Raw genomic sequence first — 23,137 nt, forward strand, 5'->3', positions numbered from 1 at the left:
ACTACTGCTAAAAGGAGCTTGTGAGCAACACCAGGCCACCCGTTTTCAGAGGATGATTGTTTGAAAGGGGTGGGTAAATACTGGGAGGGGAACACCCAGAGAGGGTGTCAGGGTCTGCAGCACAACCTCCCAGAGTTCACACTGTCACCACATCCCAACCTGGTCCTCACCTCCATCCCTCTCCACTCAGGTAATTCCTGGTGAGAAGCACCATCACACTTCAGCTTCTGCCCTGCTTCCAGCACTTGAGCTGAGCACAGCAAAATCAAACCACATTTATAGGTGTTTCCTACCTAGTTGTTTTTTTTTTTTCCTGGCTGAAAGATCATAATTCACAGCTCAAGCAGCTCCTGCCACGTGTTGCTGCAGACTGGCTGGGCTGCTATTATGTTCCTTGGTTCTCCTGCAGGAAGTGGGATAATTGTACAATTCCTTTATCAGAGAGGAACACCTATCTCTGGGCCAAGTGTTTCTTTAAGATAACGTTGTACAGTTCTCCTGATTTCATCACGCCAATGTATTTCCAACTGCTGATAAATACAAACAGAGCAAGAACCTTAATGAGATGCTTTAATGAAAAGCTGACAGCAAATTAGACTCAGTCCGTCCAAGTGAGCAATAATTGTTTTGTCTTAAAAAACAAGATGCCCCGTTTGTTAACATGCCCAAGGTACTAGTCAAGAGGGGAAGAGGAGCAATTAATGCCACAGAAAACAAAAATTGGTCAAAAATCATAAAGCACAGTTCAGTCCAGAGCTCAGGCCTAACTCCATAAATCCACTGTGGCTACCACTGGGTGACAGAAACACTGAAAAATTGAGAATTGAGCCTTTGCTGTCCTGGGGGAGATGCAGGGATTGGAAGGAAGAACCAGCACTGATATCCAAAATAAGACATTTCTGAAAACAATCAGACTGCCTACACACGTACAGGTATAATGGAGAATTTTGCCCACTAAAAGCAGCTAAATTCACCAATCTGAAAAGAATTACAATTTTCAGCAATTCAGAAATACACATTAAAGAGAAGCATGGGAGGAAAAAAAAGTGGGAACTAAAACCAGTAATGAAGGAATAGTGTTTTAAACTCATCCTGCCTGGAAGGGGAAATGAAAGAGCTTCTAAAACCAGACAAAATGAAAATGAAGACCAGAAAATGGGTATTAAGGGCAGCAATGAATACAAATTAGAAAGTTGTTCAGGGACAGAGAAGGACGGACAGGAAAGCCAGACCTCATGGAGTTTAAGAAAAATAAACAGATTTTTAAACAACATCCAAACCCAAATGCAAAGCAGAAAGCCCAGCACTGCTGCAGGAGCACTGGCCATGGCTGGGCACAAAGCTCAGCACCCACCTGGCACCCCAGAGCTGGATGCAGGATCCTGGGCACTCACCAGTTCCCTGGAATATTGCTGGGAGAGTGGCTAAAAAGGGGGAGTGGGATCAGTGGGGGCAAGGCAGTCCCCTCTCCAACTGCAGCTCTGGGCTTTCTCCTCCTCTCAAACCTTACCCTTGGAGGAGTTGGAAATGTAACTTTATTTAAAGGTTAATTAACCAAAGGAACAGGAATTAGCAATGCCTGTGGGGGAAGTCTTTTTGAAGAAATGTTTTGCAAGTATCTTTGATCTTTTCAGGAGAGCTCAGGTTTGAGCAGCACAGTAAGATCTTTAGAAGAAGTTCCTTTGAGGGACTCGTGGGGCTGGGAAGGGGAAGCTCTCAGCCCATGCTGAGCAGGAGCTCAGCCCTGGTCCCACACGAGTTCTGCTTCGTGCACAGCAAGAAAATCACTTTATGAAGAAAGCTGGGCAGCTCCCAGAGACTGGAGGAGTTTGAGACCTGGATCAGCCCAGCACCAAGGCACTGCCTCTCAGCTCTTGCCACCAGTTCCTTCAAACCTTCAGCTGGCCAAACAAGCAGGGGGCTACAACAATGCTATGGAAAGAAAAGGAAAGAAAGGAGAAGGAAGTGATTTATTTTCCATGCCTCTGCGGTAAACCACGGACACCAAGCCTAGGAAAATTCCCTTTGTCAGCTCATCCTCCTCCCTGCATGCTCAGGCCAGGAGCATCTGCATCCAGGAGGGAGAACACACCAGCCTGACTCATCCTCTCCACCCCTGCTGGAGCACACACGGCTCCAGCCCACGGCCACGACCTGCCCAGGCAGTGGGGAACTGGAACAGCCTCCTGCTGATCCCAGAGGGTGGAGAGACCACGTGGACACCGGGGGAGGGCAACCGGGATGCCAGGAAGTGGGAGGATGCAGGGAGAGAAAGGGAACATGTGAAAGGGAAAGGACAATTCAGCCAGAAAAGACCAGAGAAAAGACGGTATAAAGCAATTAACTGTGCTGGCAGGTCTGGGGAGAAAGCCTAGAAAAAGACAACTTTTATTTTTCTCCTAGCCACTCTCCAAGTAAGACTTTTCTTGGCTGCCTAAAGAGGTTAGTTTGGGATGACAGAATAAAAAGAAAAAAAAATCAACAAAACACCAGCACTGCACTTTCAAATGCCACTTTCCAACAAGCAGCACCTCTGCCCTCTCACAGATCAAGCCCTGCCATCTCAGATGGGACAAGTTCTGGCAAACACAGTGACAAAACACCCACCACTCTGCACAAAGACCTTTGCAGCCCTTTCCTAGTACATACAAGCACTGGGGCATCATCTGGGCAGCACAGCAGAAGCTGCTTTTGGCAGCCTCAGGAAACTCCTCTCCCCTTGCCTTGCTGCCAGCACTGAGCAGGAGCTGGGAACATCACATCAACAGAGGCAAAATGGGCCAGCAGCCTAAACTCTGGGGCCTGTGCCTCAGCTCTGCAGCTTTATGTACCCTTAATGGCTTCAGCCTAATCACTTCTGTGCCACAGCTAAAGGCAAAGCCATTCCCTTGTTAGAGAGAAGCACTGATAGGCAGCAAAGGTAGCAAGAAATCCCACCAGGCACTCCTGCCAGAGAAGGCAGCACTGAGAGAACCTTCCAGGCCACAGCCCATGAATAATCTAAGAAAGGAGGGGAACAAACAGGGAATTTTTAAAATTACAGATGAATTTTTGATAGAGATATGACAGATGGGGTTAATTAAGCACACAATAACGCTGCCAGGAGAGCAGAAGAGGTTACTTCTCCTGCAGAGTTAATGATCCAGATCCAGATTTAGCAGTGGCTGCAAGACACCAGCAGCTGCCAACCTTTGTCCTGGGGCAACTGGCTAATTGGTGGCTCTCCCTGGTTGACAGGGAACAGTTTTTGTGCAATACAACAATCCTCAGCCCTGCTGCAGCCCTGCCAGCCCAGGAGCCACCATCTGCCTAAAGCCAAACCCAAGAAGCACTTGGAAGGAGGGTGTCTGTGGTATCAGTGCCAGTGATGGGACAGCCCAATTCACTGCCTGCTGGTGGCACTGGATGAATCTCCCCTCAGCTCTTGGCCCTCTTGATCCCTGGATAGAAGTTTTCCTCCCAGCCCGTGAACAAGTATTAAAGCAGCATTGAAAAGCTCAGCAGCATCTCTCCCAGAGAACACAGGGTTCTTCCATAATTCATCAGTGAACAACAGAACAATCACCTCCTGCTGGAGCCCCGTATCACACCTCTCCATCATTTCTCCAGATCAGTCCAGGGTACAGCATCACTGACAGGCAGGCAGGGAGCTGCCACTCTGCTATCTCTGGGTGAAGAGGGAAGCGGATTCAGTCCGAGATGGCTATCGGCGTAACAGGAAATTGTGACAGGCAGCTGTGCCATCCATCCCTGCTCCTGATGGATGGTCCCTGCTCGGGTGCCACTGATAAAGCCCAAATGCTCCTCAGCTTCATCTCCAATTCTGCACAGCCTGTAACTGACTCAGGCAGCAGCCACGAGCTGGAGTGATGGATGCTCTGCCTCCTGGAAGGCACTGACTGATGGTGGTGGATACTCAATGCAAGGAGAAAGGAGCAACTCCAGAAGGGCTTTAGGCAGGTGAGAGACCCATACTGGAATACAAATGTGCAGCTTGCCTAGAACGAGGTGTGTCACAGAGTCATCTGCAGGCAGGCCAGGGCAGTGTTGTGACCGGTGAGCTGGATCCTGTCAGAGTGACCCACCACCCTCCCTGCTCACTGAGGATCTGTGCATCAAAGTGATCAACAGACACACCAGCAGCTGCTAAGTGCACTGTGACTGCACTTCTCCTCACAGGCTTATTTTATCCCCAACAGGACCAAAACCCTCAACACAGAGTCCCTGGTAATTCAGAAGCCCTGACAGAGAACAGACGATCTGCTCTCCATTTCTCTCTGAGTGCCCTGCTGTATCCCAGCTGTACAGCTCGGGCTTGGACTGGCAGTGCCTCTCACAGCCACGAACACAAAAACCACTCAGCAGCACCTGGAGAGTCACAGGCAGGACGTGGAGCTGGGCTGTGTGCAGGCTGCACACTCGCCCTGCTGTCACACACCGACACTCTCTCCTCATGACTCAGTGCCCAGCCTCAAACTTTACCCTATAACCAAACATGCATCTTCCTTAGTCCTTCTGCTGTTCCTTACAGGATACAGGTACTATCCCTGTAAGTATGGGAAGAAGCAGCACAACTCCCAGGAGCACCTCTGTGAGGGCGAGCACCCACCTCAGAACAAGCCCAGCTCTCTCCCAGGCTCCCCTCCCCTCCTACCACAGCGATCCCCCATAAATATGAATGATGGTTTCCAATGAGAACAGCTCTGTTGAGCAGCTGGGCTGCACCAGAGCAGGGCTCCAACAATCAAATGATATCAAAGTGACCATTAGAAAGGCAGCACTGCATAAAGAGCTGCTGCAGGAGCAGGGAGGAACACAAAGGCTCCACATCTGCATTTCAAGCTAAGCATTTCCCAGCCCCAGGCAGTAACTGCAGCTCCCCAGGATGCAGATGCTGTGGGAGAGGATGGAGTATTTTGAATTTCCTTGCAGATGGGAATGTGCCAGTCACACTCAACCGCAGTTACCCTGAAAGATTTCAGACAAGCCTCACTCCTGGCACAGTCACAGCACTGCAGGATGGGAGAGCTGGCACTCAAGTCACGTCCTGCTTCCAAGACCTGGCTCCTTTCCCTCCCTGCCTCCCTTATTAAAGCATATGGCTGCTGTCAAAGAAGCTGCAGTCTCTGCAGTGCCCCTTCTGCAGGTAACCTCTGATCAGCTGGGGATGTACAACCCATCCCACTGCTGATGTGACTTGCACAACTTCCCAGAGGACAGTGGCTGATTTGGTCATGCACAGCCCCATCCTCTCAGATGTGCAAGGAGAAATCACCCACTCCTCAGGAGGGAAACACTAAGCCACACACTAAGATCTAAGCTCCAGGTCACATAAAAGTCTGAGCTCCAGTGATCTGGGTCCCTGTGTTGCTTCAGGCTCAGCATCTTTATCGTGACACTGGGCAGTGTGCTCTGAGCAGCCCCTCTCTCTGCTCCCTGTCCTCCCCATGACAGCATTTCACAGCACTGGGAATTGCAACCAGCAGCTGCTTCCATCAACACACTCGACCACTGACAGTGTGTCACACCTTCCAGGACAGGTGTGGTACCAGGAGAGCAGCTGGAAGATGGATGGCAGGAACAACCACAGCCCCCCCAGTCACTCCTCTGAAGGAGAGGAGGGTCACAGCCCTTGGCTACCACTGCTGTTACAAAGTGCTTTAAAGACAAAGGAAAACCCTGACAGGAGCAGGAAACTCCAGTGCATTTAAGCTCTTTATAAAATTAAATCATGCCTTCAATTATGGCAAAACACAATAGGAGATACATGATGTCCAGAAGTTTAATTCCATAAAATACCATCAGCAGAGCTGCTGTGACTGATGAATTCCCAAAGGGCACACACAGCAGGGAAGGGAGAGCAAAGCCATTTGGCCACAGCCCTTTCTCTGAACAACCTGAAAGACCTTCTGCCTTCTACTATGACACAACAGTCCTTAGCAGGACCATCCCAAGCAGGTGATGGCTGAAGGAGCCAAATGTCTGGACCAGGGTTGGATGGACCAGGACCAGGACCTGGGGGTTGGAGACATTCCAAACTAATACGGTTCCAGGGATTGTTTTCCTCCTTAGAAATAACAGTGCTTTCAGATCTACTGCTCCAAAAGACTGTTCCCATTACCAGTAAAGAAAGAGCTCATCTCTACCCCACAACTGCAGGGGAGAACATGCCTACCTCAGAATCTGAGATGGAGACCCGGTTGGACTCTATCGTTGGTCTCCTCATTATTCGTGGTGACGGTCCTGTGGCATAAGGGCCACAACCTGGGGTGTTGCTAGAAGCCAAATAACCTCCTGATGATCTTTCCTGAAGGGACAGCTTCCTACTTGACAGACCAGGTCTAGTGGGAGGTCTCTTGGGAACATGCCTCAACTGGGCATCTTCTGACTGCGGGGAAGGCAGAAGTTCATTGATTCCCACGTCACTGTTGACTCCATTTCTTTGGATGTCCTTTACATTATCAGAAAACACTGTGTCATTCTCTTCAGCATCATCTTCACCATTTTGGTCTCCTCTGTCTGGGACAACACACACATCTATGGCTGCGACCCGCTCTGCCAGCTCAGTCGGTGTGTCCGTGCCTCCATCCATGGCGTTTCCCGAAGAGTCCCCCATCGCTGTGTCCAGCTGCTGTGCTCTCAGATGGCCCCGTGGAGAGCAGCAGGACTAAGTTTCACAGGCAGCATGGGGCATGGAGGAAAGGCTCCATGAAACACCTGAAAGGAAACACAAACAGAGCTAAACTGAGCACTGATGTTCACTCAACACAGACATCACCGAGCCAGCCATCTCTGGCTTCTTCCAGCACACGAGAGAGGGAAGGCAAAACACTGGCAGGCTGTAAACAAGGTGCAAACACTCAGATCAAAAGGCACTGACCTTGATAGGGAAGTGATAAAGATGAGATTTTACCTGATGTGCAACAAGTGACACAGCTAAAGAGAACTTCTCCTTCTGCAGCCAGACCAACAACCAACCGGAGCTCACAGCGACTGGGGAACTGCAGCTGAGGGTAAAGGACTGAACTCTTGACCTCTTGAATTCTTATTTATAGGATACAAGAGCTCCTGGCATGTACCCAAACCCAGCAGGCACAACAACAACTCCACGGCCATTTAGGGCTCCCCAGTAGTCTCTCTGTTGCCCTGCAGGGCCTTGGAGAGTGTCACAGAACTGCCTGGAAGTCAAGCCATGCCTGGTGACTCCCACACTGTAATTTGCAATGTGGTCAACAGCAAAGGCAGAATTTAAAAGCCAACCTGGTTCCAGGGTCGCCCCTGGCCCCACACAGTTACAGTTTGTGTGTGCAAACACACGTTAACCTTGCTGCCCACCATGTATAAAATCTATATTGAGGTGCAAATCAACAATGCTTAGTGATTCCAGCATGTGGGAATCAGCTTTTCCCTGGGAAAGGACCTACAGAACACAAAAAGTACAGTACAAAGCTAAAACTGCTGCATAAAATCACTGTTTCCTGGATGCTAATTTCAGTCTCAATTTAAAACAGATTTCAGTCTCCCCAGCACAGTCCAGAGCAGGAAATGATCCTCTGCAGCACATGGCTCTCAACCCTTAATCACCTCTGAAGATGCAGCACTGCATCATCTCATCCTTCTGCCCAGTTTCTGGGGACAGTGGGGGAGAACTTAGCCTTACTCACAGCATCCTGGCCTGCATCCAGAGAATTCCAGAGTAGGCTTAACCCTGAAATATTGCAACCTTTGGTTCTCCGTAGGCAAAGCATGTTGGGCATAAAACCCCTGCAAGCCAAGAGACAACTTGTATCTACATTTCATTTACGTGAGGAAAGGGTGGGGGTGAGTCCAAAAAGCCCCCTCCAGCATCAGCCTGGGAACACACACAACACTTGGCAAGGAGCACAGGTTAAGCCAGGCCCAAATCTGCCCAGCAATGCTCAGCTAAACACACTGCAGTGAACTCTGTCCCCCACAGCAGCCAAGCTCAAGCAACCTTTAATATCAAGAAAGAAACCAGATTAAGATCTGGATGGGAGGCTTTCCCCTAGGTGATGTGCCAGTCACAGGGAGGCACCCTGGGCACTGGGTGTCACAGAAAGGAAATATCCAAATCTGAGATGTCCTTCCCTGCATCCCACTGCTCATCCCCTTTTCCCTCTCTCCCATCTTTTCTGCAGGCTTGCTCAAAACACACTGACAGAAGTGTCACTCACTCAAAACACCTGGGCATCTCATGCTGCTCAGCCAACAGGAAAGAAAGGCCAGAAGCACTGGGAAGAGCAGCCAGGTCCCAGCAAACAGCGATGACCCCATCAGCCACCTGCACAGCTCCTCATCACCCAAGCCAGGCACCCCAGGGTGTCACCCCCCTCAAAAGCTGAAGCACAGCTCTAATTCACAGCACAGGCTGCAAAATAAATCTGCAGCTAATTGACAACTTAAATAGATAAACTGAAGATAAACCCCATAAATCAGTTTATCCGATCAAAACAAACAGACCCGCACGGCGTCACAAAAATAATGCAGTGCTGCTAAAAGTAGGCTAAAAAATCCAGCAGACTTTAGAGGAAACAATTGTTCATGTGTAGAACTGGGCTTTGTTTCAGGTTCTGCTGTTTTGAAGGATTCCTCTTCACTGATAAATCCTCCAAAACCATATTGGAAAGCAAAGATCTGCGAATAAGCAAATCCGTCACACACACAGACCAGTCTCACTGTGCATCAGCTCGGTACAAAAGGCAATCACCAACTTCTGTGAGGCAAAACCAATGGTGGATTTGCAGTTTGTCAGGCTGGGACACAACCACAGCTCGCTGGGACGGGAAACCCCAACGGAACAAACTCCACAAGCTCCTTCTCCCAGCTCCTGCACAGCTTTGGGCCCGATGTTCCCCTCGCTGATCCCCCACCACGCCCAACACCTCCTGTAGATCACAGGATTATGCTGCAGACACGAACCAAAGCTGCAAACAAGCTTATATGAGCAAAATTAATTTACTTACAGATATCTTATTTACCATTTTCCCCCGTAGCTACTCCTCTGCTGCAGGCAGATTGCCACTTCAACCGTGGTTTTCACGATATATTTATCAAATGGCTGCACATGTTGCCCAGAAAGGCACTGAGCAGAGCATGGTACAAAAAATCCTTTTGAAAGGAATATGATCCTGGAGAAAATCTCTCTGTATTGTACGTGGGAGTGGGAGATGAGCGAATGCAATTAGTTTTGCTGCTCGATAAAGTATTTCAGAGCATTGTTTGAAAAATAAAAAATTGTAAATCTAGTTTACTGCCTGGTGCATCCTTTTGGCTATTTAGAAATGTTCCTATGAGAAAAGGATAGGGAGGTTAAAAGGCCTTGGGTCTCAGCAAATCCAGCTTCATTTCCCGATTTTGCTACAGGCTATGCAGAAAAGTGACTTTACAGTTTCATCTGTCGTGGTTCCCAGGTTAAGAAAAGGATGCTGCCCGCAGCCCACCTCATCCTGCTTCCCCTCTGTGTCCCTGAGAACATATCTGCCCTGTTCTGAGGCACCAAGGGCCGCTGCAGTAAAACAATCACACTGAATCATAACTCTTAATTTGCACAGAAAGCGTTCAGGCAGCGATTCTGCCGCTGCTCAGGGTCAGAGACTCCAAATGCTCATGGTTGGCATCCTCTGGGCCAGCCTGGGGACTGGCAGGGGTGTCACACTGAAACCCTGCCTGCAGGCACATCCACTAGGTGCCTCTTCACCACACAAGTCCCTCGGGCACTCTCACAAGAGAGAGGTCCCAAAGCTCCCAGCAGGATTTAGTCTGTGCTTTACTGCACACTGCCACGGTCAGCAATCAGGCCGAGTCTTCTGAGCAGTGCAGTGATCCAGGGACCAGGACAGGCTGCCTGCAGAGGGGATGCTCACCTCCATCACCAGCATCCATCAGCTCAGGTGAGACCCCCCTCACCAGGAACTCCCTCCTGGCTGGGCAGGGCTGGCAGCACATCCAGCCTGTCCTGTATCACCAGTGCCTGCGTGTGTTCCCTTCAGATGTTGCCCCCAGCAGCAGAGCCACGGTGAAGAATCTGCTCTGACTGCTGTCAACTGGCAGCACAAACTCCCTTTAAGGAGAGAAGCAGCACGTCCTGGGCTGGGCTGCCAAGTCCTGGACAGCTCCTCGAATGACATTTTAGAAATATTAGGCCAGCAAGTCCCTTCCAGAGCCCGAGCTGTCTCCCCACAGCGAGCACTACAGCCTAGGAGTATTTCCATCCTGGAGTCTCTCCTGTGCTCCCTGTTCTGCAGGACCTCCCCAAGAACTCAGTGCTACTCTGCTGCCCCAGTATGAGGGAAGTAATTCCACACACCCCATCCTGACCCCATCACCTTTTCATACATAGGGGAGGCACTTGCCCAAAGTCCAGCCAGCTCACTCCAACACCTTTGGTCTGGAGAAGCTTTAAGGGAGATTTGGTCCCACAGCCACGCACTGGAGCAACATCTGAGCTGCCACGAACCCCACAAGTGGTTTGCAACACATGGATCTTCAGACAGAAGGTGCCAAGCCCTTATGGGTCTCATTGTTGTGGTGGGAGAACAGCCAGAGGGTTTATTTTCCTGCAGCAATTCAATTCAGAGCACATTAACATGGTTAAACACTGAGAATGGGTTGCCCAGGGAGGTTGTTTTGGATACCCCAACCCTGGCAGTGCTCACAGCCAGGCTGGATAAGGCTTGGAGCAACCTGGTCTAGTGGGAGGTGTCCCTGCCCATGGCAGGGGGTTGGGACTGGCTGATCTTTAAGGTCCATTCCAACCCTTTAACATTCCATGATTGTATGACTATGTTGGCCAACATTCCAGCCCTGCCAGCCCCTGGCACACCGAGCAGGGCACCTGAGGCTGAGATTGCCTCGTGCCCACCTCCACTCACACTGCTGCTGTGATGAGAAGCACAGGAGCTTCCTAGCACGTGTGAAAACCACTTTCAGACATCACTGTCTGAAAGGCAGCCCAAACCCAGAGGCAAAGGATGACAAGAAGTTGCAGCTCTGTGAAGCTGAAAAGAAGCAAATCCCTGCAGCCTTTGCAGGGATAATCCAGGCAGGTGTACACCAGGCTGGCCACGTGGGATGTGTTCTCCCTGGGCAGTAATCACTTTTGGTACTACTTCCTGACTAAAAGCACAAGTCATTAACACAATCCAAATAATAAATAAGGGTATACTGGTTGGTGCTTTTTGCACACACCCCACACATTTGCTTTGCCCTGCAGCTCACAAGGCTCTTGTTTCAGAGCACAGATGAAGCATGTCTAGCTGAGAAATCTCTCAATCCTGCTGTAATCATCCCAGTCCCTTTCCCTCTTCTCTCCCCAGCTCTTGGCAGTGAGCCTGGCTGTTGTGCCACAGCTGAAAATTAGATCTAAAAGCTTCTGTGAAGCTCCTCGCACAGCTTTAACAGTAACCACTGAACAACAAAGAGCAGCAGTTTTTGCAATTCAAGCACTGTGCGAGAAATTTCAAAAGCAGGTTCAGACCCCTGCTCCTGCCAGGTTTTTCTCCACACCATGGTCTGGAAAATGCATCATTCTACCTCATCCTTCTTAGTCCTTCCCAGGACAGGGTGCTTTCCAAAGGGATTTTAGGGCCAGTTCAGCCCCAGAGCTACAGACAAAGAGCACCCCATGGCACAGCACTCTGTGCTTCTCCTGGTCTCCCTCTCGTTCCCATGACAGACCCCATCTGAAGGCAGAATCTGGGGCTTGGATCTGATGAAGGACTGATGCTTTCATGCCCCTGGGTGTAAGGTGTGGATGCAGACATGAGACAGAGGGGTTGAACTCAGCTGCCAGCTTCTGGTATTCTCGTTTCAAGAATATAAGTTACACTCCTTCCCACCACAGAGGCCATGTTACCAGTTTTAAGAGCAATTAACAGCATATTTTAAACACGTTTTGAAACTAGTCAGCATGCTGAACCAAAATCTCCATTCTACCAGCCTACAGCATGAGAAATAACAACCACCTTGTGCACAGTCCCAAGCTCAGAAGGTTTCACAAAAGATTTCCCAACTGCATTATATTTCACCCCTCCATGTTCTAATTATACGATTAAATACATTTGCATAATCAGATGCAATTACACTAATTGCATATATAAGCAATAATCAACCAAAAATTACTCTGAAGAAAAAAGTTTCTACTTAAGGAAATTCCTGTAAGAAGAAAACACTGAGGAGTGGAGTGCCAAGTCTGTCTAAGTGAGAGCAATATTAACAATAAAGGCTCCAGATAACACTGGTGAAACAGGAGCCCTGAGAGAGCGTTATCTGCCTGGGTAAAGCTCTGTTGGCACATTTTAACCACATCTTCAGTGGGGACAACACCAAAGAACTGAAGAGGAGTTGTGCTCCTTTGTACTCAAGCCCTGGCTACAAACAACTTTGGTACCTCAGGTTTGGCTGCTGTGTTTCATAGTGGAGGTTCAGCAAGACTTGTAGGCATCAGACCCTGATATTGGACTATATTTGCTTCTGTTTTAATCTTTTAAAGCTGTTTATCGCTCTATGAGCATCAGAAATGGTTTTATTTTGCAAATTACAGCTGGGAAAGCACAGGGAATGGTCAATGAGAGGCACTCAGCCCACACATCCCACAGGTTTTGCTTGCAGTGATGCGAAGTGCTGTGACTCACCCACCACTGCAACAGTTCAGAAGTGACCACAAACCAGCAGATCCCAACACCCAACTCCACATGGACTCTGCAGACAACCTGAGCTCGGATTATAACAAATCCCCTTCGCCCTTGTGGCAAGGGACACAAAAGCCTTGCAGGGGAAGGTCCCTTGGCCACTGTGCCTGCCTGGTGTCAGCTCCTGACACCGCAGCAGTGAGGGCTGGGAGGATGGAGGAGGTTGGTGTGGGCAGAGAGCACCGAGCCTGGTCTGACTGGATGGTTTGGTTACCTCCAAGAGACCCTTGAGGAAGCAATATGAGGGAATTGGGCATGTTGATACATGTTAATATGCACACACAGCCTGGACAACACCTGAACCACTACTCAGTGTGGTGTCAGAGGAGAGCAGAAACTCAGGAGATGCTGTTTCCAAAGCTGCTCTCAGACCTCAGAGCCTGCCTACCCCAACCTCCTCTTCAGCACCCACCAAGGAAACACCCCAAATGCAACTTGCACAATGCACAGGGAAAGCTAAGCCCCATAAATCCCATGGAAAAGCAGCCTTCTGGCCACCACCTGTAAGAGTACAGGGTGCTACAGCCCGAGGCTGCACAGGTGGGCACAGACAACACCAGCTCCCAGAGAGGTCCTGTGCAGGGTCAGTGCAGAACCTCTGCATGAAGGGAGCAGAATCCTGGGGCTGAAGCTGAGCAGGGACGAGGAGGAGGAGGGAGAAGTGCCATAGTTGCTGTCACTTGCTGAGCTGAGAGGCAGCATGATTCCCAGGAGAGGGGGCAGCAGTGGCAGGGAGCACAGCTTGCTGGAGGTGGATTTAAACAGCCAGTGAGGGGGTGCTTAAAAAAAAAAATTAACTGAGAATGTCAGATTACATCAAAGTTGAAAGGACTAGATTATTTGTAAAAATATTAACAAGCAAGGCAGTGGCCAGACCCTGTTGATTAATGAGGAAAAACAGCTAACTCAGAATGAGGGAGGCTTTAACATTTAGGGTCTTCATTGCAAAAAAATAATTTTCCAAATACTTGTACCATGCCAAGGTAAATGGCAGGTTAAAGGAAAAACTAAAGGCTTTCAGCTGTGCTAAGGGAAAGGGATTCATCTCAGGTGAGCCATCTTCTGCTGCAAGCTATAATGATACCTCAGAATTGCCACAGAAGATGATACAGACATGAAGAAAACAAAAATGAAGAAACCAAGAGGACCTGAACAGCCTATCAGTCTGCAAGGGTGAAACCTAATATTCCACAATGGCCAAATCCCCTCTGATCTCACAGGAATGGAATTGGGCACTCAAATCAAAGCTGTCTCTAAGCCACTGCAGTTGTCACAGTGCCTCTGGGGGATTCCTCCCATCCACACAGGGCACTAGCAAGAAGTCTGTGGAAAGCATCTCTGTGGCATGGAGAGAAAGAAAAGGGAATATAAGAGAAACAGAACCAAAACCAGAGTGTACAGATTCGTGTGCATGAGCCCAGGGACAGATTTGTGTGAACACACAGAGCACAAGGCACCTGCCCTCTGGTTTTGGTGTAAGGTCTGGTTTTTAAGGCTGGTAAGCCCAGCCTGCAGCAAAAGCTCCAAAAGCAGCAGGGCAGCCTCCCAGCCAGGCAAACCAGCTCTCACACACCAATCTGTCACCCTGAAGAACAGGAATCAAGTGTACACAACAGCTGAGCTAGTGGGACTGCATCCTGCCTCCACAGTGGAGCCCACGATATACACGAGTAATTCAATAAATCAGGAGGAGCCACCTGGAATTGTGCAGACAGGCTGCTGCTTCAGCAGCAGAGTCTCAGCCCAAGCTGCACATCAGCAGCCAGCAGACAGCCTGCACGCTTCCAGGCCACCTCTTTCCTCCTTCCCCATTTATTTATTCCACCAGCACATTTCTCAGTCCTGCCTGCCTCCTCCTCTGCACCCATTAGCACCTTCCATACCGACTGCCACGGGGAACTCTGCCTTTCAGGTGCTCCCAGATTTCCTGGTGCTGCACAAGATGTAAGAATTCAATGACAGAAAGCAAAGCACTGCAAGAAAACGCTGGTACAGCTTAGGAGCAGCAAAGTGGAATCTACAGATCATCAACACAGCAAAAGAATTCAGCATCAGATACCTTTGCCAGGCTCAGATCTCACAGCACAGACCAGCACTGAAGTCAGGGTTGTTTGAAAAGCATCCACAACGAGCTGAACAAGCCACCAGGCAGAACAAGTTCACATTTACACATGTCAGTCTCAGAGGTTTATCTCTTCTCCCAGATAAGGAGAAAGCTTCCAGCTGCCTTTGAGGGACCTGCAGGTATTTCAGGGGATATATATCAAGTTGCTAAATTCTGTAAGCCAGCTGCAGTGAAAAGTCTTTCCACCTGTTCCAGGACTGCCAATCTGCAATAAAAGTGCACAGCACAGAAGACAGTAGGTTTTCTTCTTCCCAGGAGTTCAAATATGGGCAGAGATTTCTACTCAAGGTGATCTCTGCAGAGTTTTAACCAGGGAAATGATCCCAGCACCCAACTCCAAGTGTCCACAGGCTGAAGGTCTTCATCAACCCTGCCAACCTGCAATCCACAGGCAAAAGGCAAAGCACAGAACCACACAGGGCAAGGCAAAAAAAGCGTTGAACTCTGCAAGACAAGACAAATGGTCTTCAAATTCAGAGCTCAAAGTATTTGCTCTATTTCCACATGGATAACTCCCATCTTCTGATAATCCTCACATCTTTAGAAACCCCGGGACTTGAAAACATGTCCTCAGTTGACCTGCACAATATCAAAGGCAGCAGTAGAGAGGCTCTGAACAGAGGGAACAGCTCCAGGGGATGAGCAACAGATCCCACAGGAGTCAGAACCAGGCACACTGCCCCTACAATTACCCTTGTCCGTGCACACACAACCCCCACTGCCTGGAAATGTAAAGGGGAGCAGCTTCCCACTCCCTTTGAAGCCTTAAGCTTTAGCTCTTTAAGTCAAAAATGTATTTTCAAAGCCCCAAGGTCAACGACAGGAGATTATCCAGGCAAAGGCTGGCTGGGGAAAAAGATGTTCTTTTGAGTCTCTGCAATGCTATCCCTGAAATTCAGGCTGATGCAAATCTGGGTGATTGTCAGAGCATGAAAAAGGCTTTGCAGCACCAAAGGACCAAAAAAAAAAAGAAAAAAAAAAGTTTCCAGGTGAAGCTTTGCTTTAAAAAACAAGTGTGAAAATGCCACCCTGGGGCAACCCTAATTTCACCCCAGTGAAAGGGTTGAAACTAGGCTGCCATGGCTGGGTTTTCAGGTTGCCCTGGGACACTGTAGCAGTGCCCCTGTTGTGTCTCAGGACAAGGATTGTGCACTATACTCAACCAGCTGGACCCTTTCTGAAGCGTCAGAAATTATTCAATGCCCTGTCATTTCTGCAAAGCCACAAGAGCAGTGGGCAAAGGCAGCTTTCTGGTCATCAAGTCAGCAGGTGCAGGAGGAAAACAGAGGGTAAATATGCTGCCAAGATGTCCTGGCAGTTTTTTGACAGCAATACAGGGTTTAGTCCTGCTTCACATGCCCCAGTGAGGCACAGCTGAGCTACAGGAGGAGCTGCCCCAGCTGAAGACAAGAGACAGAAGAGACACAGCCAGTACTGATGGCACCACACACAGGGCCATCTCTTTGCAGAGTCAAAGCTCCTTCCCAGTCCCCAACCCGGGCTGTAGCATTTTCCTCCTGCTAAAGAACAGCACCTTGAAAACCTAAGAGCTGCTAGAATCCATCAACCTGCACAGGATTTTTAGGTTCATCTCTGCCCTGCCCTGGACTCCACTGCAGATGACACCACTTCCAATTAAAACCTGAATTTGGCAGTTTGCTGCCAAAATTTCCAAGGGAGGGGAAAGGTGAACACAGTCTAAGAGGAACGGGGGTGAAGGAAATATGATCTGTGCATTTTAATAGCAGGATGTGGAGAGAGATGGGAAGTGGTTTGCAAATGTAGTTTGAGCATCATTTGTGCAGCCTGGCCTGCCCTGTGCCCAGGAACACAAGAGAAGGAAAACTGAAGCCCGTTGACTTGGGCTCTGGTACCAATACCTGATCCCAACAGCTGCCCCATGTCCTGTGAGAAATCCCTGTGGGACAGGTCAGGGTATCGCTGTGGCAAAGGAATTACACCGCTCTGGCTACTCAGATATCCTTCTCCAGTTGCCCTGGGAAAAGAAATCAAAGAACAAGGCTGGTAACAACGTGAAAAAACACTAAGCAGAGCGTGTGTTTAAAAGCCTTGCTGGCTGCCAGCCAGGGTGCTCAGCACCTTCCAGGTTGCACCTCAGAACAATTAGTCTGTGTGCAGCCACAGAGTTCCCCAACACGCTGCTCCTCTCTGGGATGGAGACGTGGGCTCTGCTCCAGCAAAACACTTAAAGCACACACTTGAACTTGAACTGTGGTCTCAGGACATCAGAAGGGATAACATCCACATGCTGAAGCGTGAACAAGGCTGAAAATCTCAGCCTCAAAAATGTGGAAATGCTGTATGAGTGTCAGGGTGAATGTGTTTCACAGGTGTCTGAATGACAGAGCTGCCCAGGTCCTCTGGAGCCAACCCAGGGCTCCTCTCCCAGGAGGACAACAGGCATCTTCCATGCCTTGCCTCACTGTTTGTTGGTGTCTGGGAGGCTCACACAACTCACACCCATTTGGAAAGGGGTGCCAAAACCACCCAAAATCATCAACCAGACAAGGAGTAGAGGCACAAATAAACCCACACAAGGTAACTCACTTGGAGGCAGCTTTGTCTGCACATGAACTAACCTCATCTGGAAGGTTTTCTGGGCAGTAACAACACCAATTCATTAACATTTTTATTATATCATCATCGTGCATTAACACAATTTTTTTGCCTTTTAAACTAGATACATTTTAAAACTCAGAACACACAAAATCCTCCTTCTTCTGCAATTAAAACAGGTAAAACAAACTAGAAAACTTCTTGAGGAAGCAATACACTCCTCCTGACTTGAATTCTCTGAGAGGAACTGCTGGTAAAATCCTCCACAGCTGTGACCCAGGATATCTAGCAAAGACAATTACAGAGACCTGAAAACCTACAAGCCTGTGAATTAGTCTCTACCACCTGACAAAAGGCACTCGTAAGAAAACTATTTTTGGCTTCCCTTTCACCAGTTCTGTTTAACAATAAAACCCAGTTCTTCAGCTCCCTGTTTTTGAAGCTGCAGCCTAACACATTTCAAAGGGAAATGATCATTTACATAGTACCTGTCACCTGCCATGACCTACCTGTGCTTTACAGGTGGTGCCTATTCACCAAGGGCTAAAAACACATTTACACAGAGGAGTTATAAAGAGACACTCTTGCCCAGGGTCACCCAGACAGCACCTCAATGGTCAGTAAGAGAATCCCAAAGAATAATAATGGTCAGTAAGAGACTTCCTGACCTCTGGCTATTTCATGTGCCTTTGTACTCCTCCTGTAATGAAACAGGAGTAGCTCTAGCACCAGCATCATTTTTGTAACAATACTACATCATCATTTCTGACACAAACCCGAATGCCTGCACTGGAGTTGTGCTTTCAGGCCTGTTTCTGGCAGTCAGTGCATGCCCATTTTTTAACATCTGGAGCAGTGATAAGAGTTTAAACCACATCCAGCCTAGCAAAGCCTATGCCCAAGCCAGCAGCAAAGCCCCATGTCACACCCTGCCCAGCTCAAGTCAGACACACTGAGCCACTGAGCTCAACTGGTCCGTCAGGAACATGGGTAGATCAGGAACTGCCTACACTGTGTTTGTTGCAGGATGACTGTCAGATCAGAAAGATGAAAGATTAGAAAGAAAAAGAAAAACCCAGAAGGTTTACTTGCTATCTAAAGCTTACACTGGATTACAAGGGAATTTTTCAGTGTTTCCCCAGGCTCTCAGACATGCTATTCTCTTGCTTACACATGTGCATTTTCCTGACCAACCATAAGTCCATTTTTCTCAATATTTTAGTAATGAAAAAATATAATTACATAAAAATTAAAGTGGAGAATAGCAGGCTTTTATTTGCATAGTAATGATGAGTGTTTCAGGGGGCAGCTTCCATCTAAGGATGCTTTCACGTACTGCTGGTGGCACAGGAGTTTGACAACAAGCTCAGACTTGCAGACAACAGGGACTCAATACAGTAAGCAGAGAAAAAAAGCTTGAGAAGTCTGATCTGAAGCATGAGATCACTCTGCCTGACCAGGAAGCAAACAGAAAAATTAAAGTCTGGCAGTGCTGGAGAATTCAGGCAAATCTCCTGGGATGCACCTTATTTGCAAGATAGAGCTGTTTCCTCTTCTGTCTGATAAACCATCCCATCCCGATCTAGATGCTATTAAAAAAAATTATCAAAGGCAGGGGTGGAAATTTTAAGCTCATCTCCACCCATCCCATTCTGGAAGCACCCAAAAAGAGAAGCATTTGTTCTAAAAGTGACCAAGATGTGACTCATGTGATGAGTCAGCACGTTGGCTCTGGAAGCCTCATTCAATCCATTACCGTATCCAAGTCATTTCATTACCTAAACCATTTATCCATTTTATACATTAATGCAGCAGCACTCCAAGGCCAGGAAGGGGCTCTCATTTCAAAGTGTAATTGCTGCTGATCTGGTCATGCTGAGACAGACAGAGCCTTGCCAGGAAACCCCTGTGCTGAAACAGCAGAGCAGAAGCACACGGCGAGCCTGCATTTACAGTGATCTGAAAGCCAACTCTGGAGACGCCTCCAAGCTCAGCCAACACGTGAGTTAAGCGTGTCCCAGCTGCTGGCACCAGGTGCTGGTGCAGCTCAGCACCCCTGCAGAGGCAAACACCAGCCCTGCTCCTGGCAGCAGGATGCCAGAGCCTGGCTCTGGATCCAGGCAGGCACAGGCAGGTGCCAGGACCGCAGCCAAACGCTTCCAACATCCTTCTGTTGCTCTTGCAGAAGCTCTTTTATGAAGCTGCAAAAGCATTATGTTAAATCATTTGTGGTACTTAAATATCTCTCCATTCTGGAGGAGTGTGAGCACCTCACAGAGCATCTTCACAAACATCCCGTGGGATGCATCCACAGGCAGGGAAACAGCACTAGGGAGCAGATGTAATTCCTACAAATGCTTCTTAACAGACCCCAACAAACACCTTGAAGCCTTTGAAATGCTAGCTTGAGATCCAACAGGAGATCTATGGCAGATGTCCCTCTGCCTTCTTCCTAAAATCCCAGCAAGGACATCAGTGAGCTGGTCCTGGTCCCCTCACACTGCTGGGCTGTGTCAGGGCAGCCCCAAGCACAGCAGCAGAAATGCACCCAGCAAACCCCCCAAAATGAGGAGTCTGTTCAGTCTGTTTCACAGCCCAGTGCACAGCCTTTCTGAGGCTGCTGATTTCTCTGTGTTCAATCAGCACAGCACAAAAATTACACTCGAAAGTGGAATAACTTCAAAGAACTAACTTAAGTTGTTCCACACCAAACCACTGGCATCACACTATGACCAGTGTCCTGGTATTGCATTTCCACAGGTTTTAGGGTTTCCGAATCTTTCAACAGACTCCCAGAACACAGCCAGGGTTTCCATCTAAGTGGCCAGCCCTGCAAGCATCTGCCTTTACATAACCAAATGTAAAAGAACAGAGATTTCTCACCTGGAAGCAAGTTTGCAATTTGCCTGTGCTGGACTAAAGGTGTTAATGGTTGTCAACACCCACCTGCTGTCCTCTGTGGAGCTGAGGCCGCTCTGCCTCCTTTATTCCCTTTGGCACCGAGGAAAACTTTGCATCCTTTTGCACAAAATCCAGTGACCACAGCTCAACCTCACCCAAACTGAGGTCAAATAACAGGACTTAAGCCCATAAACACTGTCAGGCTTGGCTCCACAGCTCTGCTGCAGTGTGGCAGTGATCTTCCTCAGCTCAAATGTCACAACACATGTGTCCATGCCTCCTGACCACTTTTCCACATCTCCTTTCCCTCCGAGAACTTCAAATTCACCACTGAAATAATCTACTAACATGGAAAACCACCCACCTCTGGAAGCAGAAGGGAAGAAAACCCACACAACAAGCTGGCCTGAGGATGAAGAGACTTAGACACAAAGAAACAGCCCAGAAAAACCTGGACGTTACCAAGAAGCAGAAGCAGCAGCTGCCAGCATTGACAAAGAAGGATGAAAAGGCTGGAAACCTCCTCAAAGGCTCCTTAACAGCTGCCTGCAGGTGCAGGTACAAGATCAGCAAAGGACAAGCTGTTTTGCAGCATCGTTACAGCAAACACTGCTGAAGCTGCAGGTGGGTTGACACTCACCCTCAAAAGGGTTTGGGTGGAGGTCCTTGGACTGAGAGCTCAGCTGTGCCCACAGCCCAGCTGCTCCCAGGATGGCACAGGCACTTACACACACCTTCAGATGTGTGTGCACACAAAATGAGCCAAACAGCTCCCATCCCACCAGCACATCATCACCTATTGCCCTCCACGGGGATCACATCGGACGCACCAACGAAATTTCCAGGAGGGAAGAAAACCCATCAGCCTTCAGGAGAGTGCACAGCAGCTCCACCACAAATCCACTTCACACTGAGGCAAACACGTCCCCTCTCTCACACACTAAAGGCATCCTTCAAAATAAAATTACCAGCTCTTCTGCTATGCTTATAATGTCATGAGAGCTGTCTGCTCCCTGCTGGGATAACCACTCTGTGTGTCTGTCTCTGTCCAAGCCACTCTCCCAAGCACTGACAAGGTAGAAAGACTTCACCAGCCACCTCCAGCTCCTCTGGCCACCACAGAATGCACTCGATGGCTGCAGGAGGATTATAGACCAGCAGGATAGCCATGGCACTTGGAACTCATGCCTCTGGCACTGGTGAAAAGGGAGACCAAAGACAGATCCTCTCAGCAGAGAAACAGCTGTACTTCATGGAAAGAGAGAGGCAGGCAAGAAGGAGCTTATTGTATTCCTTAATCTCTTTCTCTGGGAGTTCACTGCAGAGGCTTAAGGACAGTCTCACCCCTGGAAACACTCCCTGAGCTGTTTGCATCTGAGCCATGGACAAGGCAGGTCTGCCCTCGAGGTGACCGGTACCACAAAGCTGCAGCTCTTCCTGGCAGCTGAATTCAAAGGGGACTGTGGGGAGCAAAGAAGCAGTAGGAAAACAAAAAAACACCCAGGGTAAAACACTTTATATATAAAGACCCATCAATTACAAGCCCCTGGTTTCAGGCTAAGGATTTCACCCTGATCCAACTGGGAATCACTGGTGAGGTACTGTTCACCCTCTGCTCTGGGACAGCACAAATCCCAGAGAGGCTGCACACTTCACACGGATTTCTGAGCCCCTGGCAAGACTCCTTCCCACCCCACTGATTTTTTAGTGAAATCAGGAACAGAGCTCCCCAAGGAATGGATCTGAGCGCAGCTGCCACTGGATCTGCTCCACAGAGGAGCAGTGACCATGGCCAAAGCAACTTCATTGCCACGCTGCTTTTAAACCACCAGAGCTCGGTGAAGTCATTAACTCATACAAACATTTCACATCTGTTTAGGGAGCTCCGTTTTTACAAGCATTCACACATGAAAAGCAATCACTGAGTGCACTCTAAAAGAGGTGAAATCAAGAGAGAAGAACCTTCTGCTATAAATAGTGGAACATTTCTTGTATTTTGTGCCATGCAGCCTTTTAAATCCTGTCACCTTCAACATCTGCATTTTCACTGTAAATACCTCACTTCCCCATACTGCTGCTGTATTTTTCAGAAAGTCAAAGCCAGCTGGAGCTTTTGTGGTCTGACCAGGGAGACACTAGTCTGGCTAAGAATTTATACTCTTTCCCCTGCCTCCCCACCCTTCTCTCCTGCCCTTGCTACACCTTGACTCTTAGACAATAAGTTTCAGTCAGGGTCTGTTACTGACTCTGTACAGCCCCATTCCCCATCAACCACGAACCATCAACACTAGAAATGCAAAATTCTGCTTGTACAAGGGCTGGTCCAAAGCTGGTTGGAAAGACATCTCTCTCTTCAATGGCACGAGGACCAGAGCTATAACAATGAGCAGAAAAGCACGATTTGCAAAGCTCACTATTTGGGGGATACAATCATGCAAAATGTCCTTTCACTTTCTAACAGACCCCCAAAAAAGTGTGTGCACACGTATATGTATGTTTTTATCAAGTGTTTCTGGCATAGGAAGCATTTTGATGCCATGGTGACGAGTGCTTCTTGCAAACCCTTCATATAATAGACACAGATAAACCTGAAGCCAATTAGGAAAGCAACACTGCTGTGCTTACACCATCCACAGCTACTCTGAAAGGGACAAAAATTTCACTCCTATGAGAAAGATCAAAACAAAAACCCAGATCCATTGTTGAACAGATTAATCAGACTCCTGGAAAGCTCATCAGGGACTGGGTTCAATCTCTGCTGCTGTTATAAGCATAAGGCCTGTACAGCAGTAACAAAAGACTCTCCTAAGTCCCATGCTCTCCA

The 23,137-nt window shown here is 48.6% G+C and overlaps 1 protein-coding gene across 1 annotated transcript in view; it reads right to left on the bottom strand.

The window, feature by feature from the left end:
* The window catches only part of CAMKK1 (calcium/calmodulin dependent protein kinase kinase 1), an 89,643-nt gene that overhangs the window by 47,375 nt on the left and 19,131 nt on the right, over positions 1-23,137 (bottom strand). Inside the window, 1 exon segment of the mRNA XM_050321927.1 lies at positions 6,176-6,717. Coding sequence (XP_050177884.1) covers positions 6,176-6,616 — 441 coding nt within the window. The 5' untranslated portion in view covers positions 6,617-6,717.

Source organism: Myiozetetes cayanensis, unplaced genomic scaffold (assembly GCF_022539395.1).
Source record: "Myiozetetes cayanensis isolate MyiCay16 unplaced genomic scaffold, myiCay2020 scf27, whole genome shotgun sequence".
Classification (NCBI taxonomy): domain Eukaryota; kingdom Metazoa; phylum Chordata; class Aves; order Passeriformes; family Tyrannidae; genus Myiozetetes; species Myiozetetes cayanensis.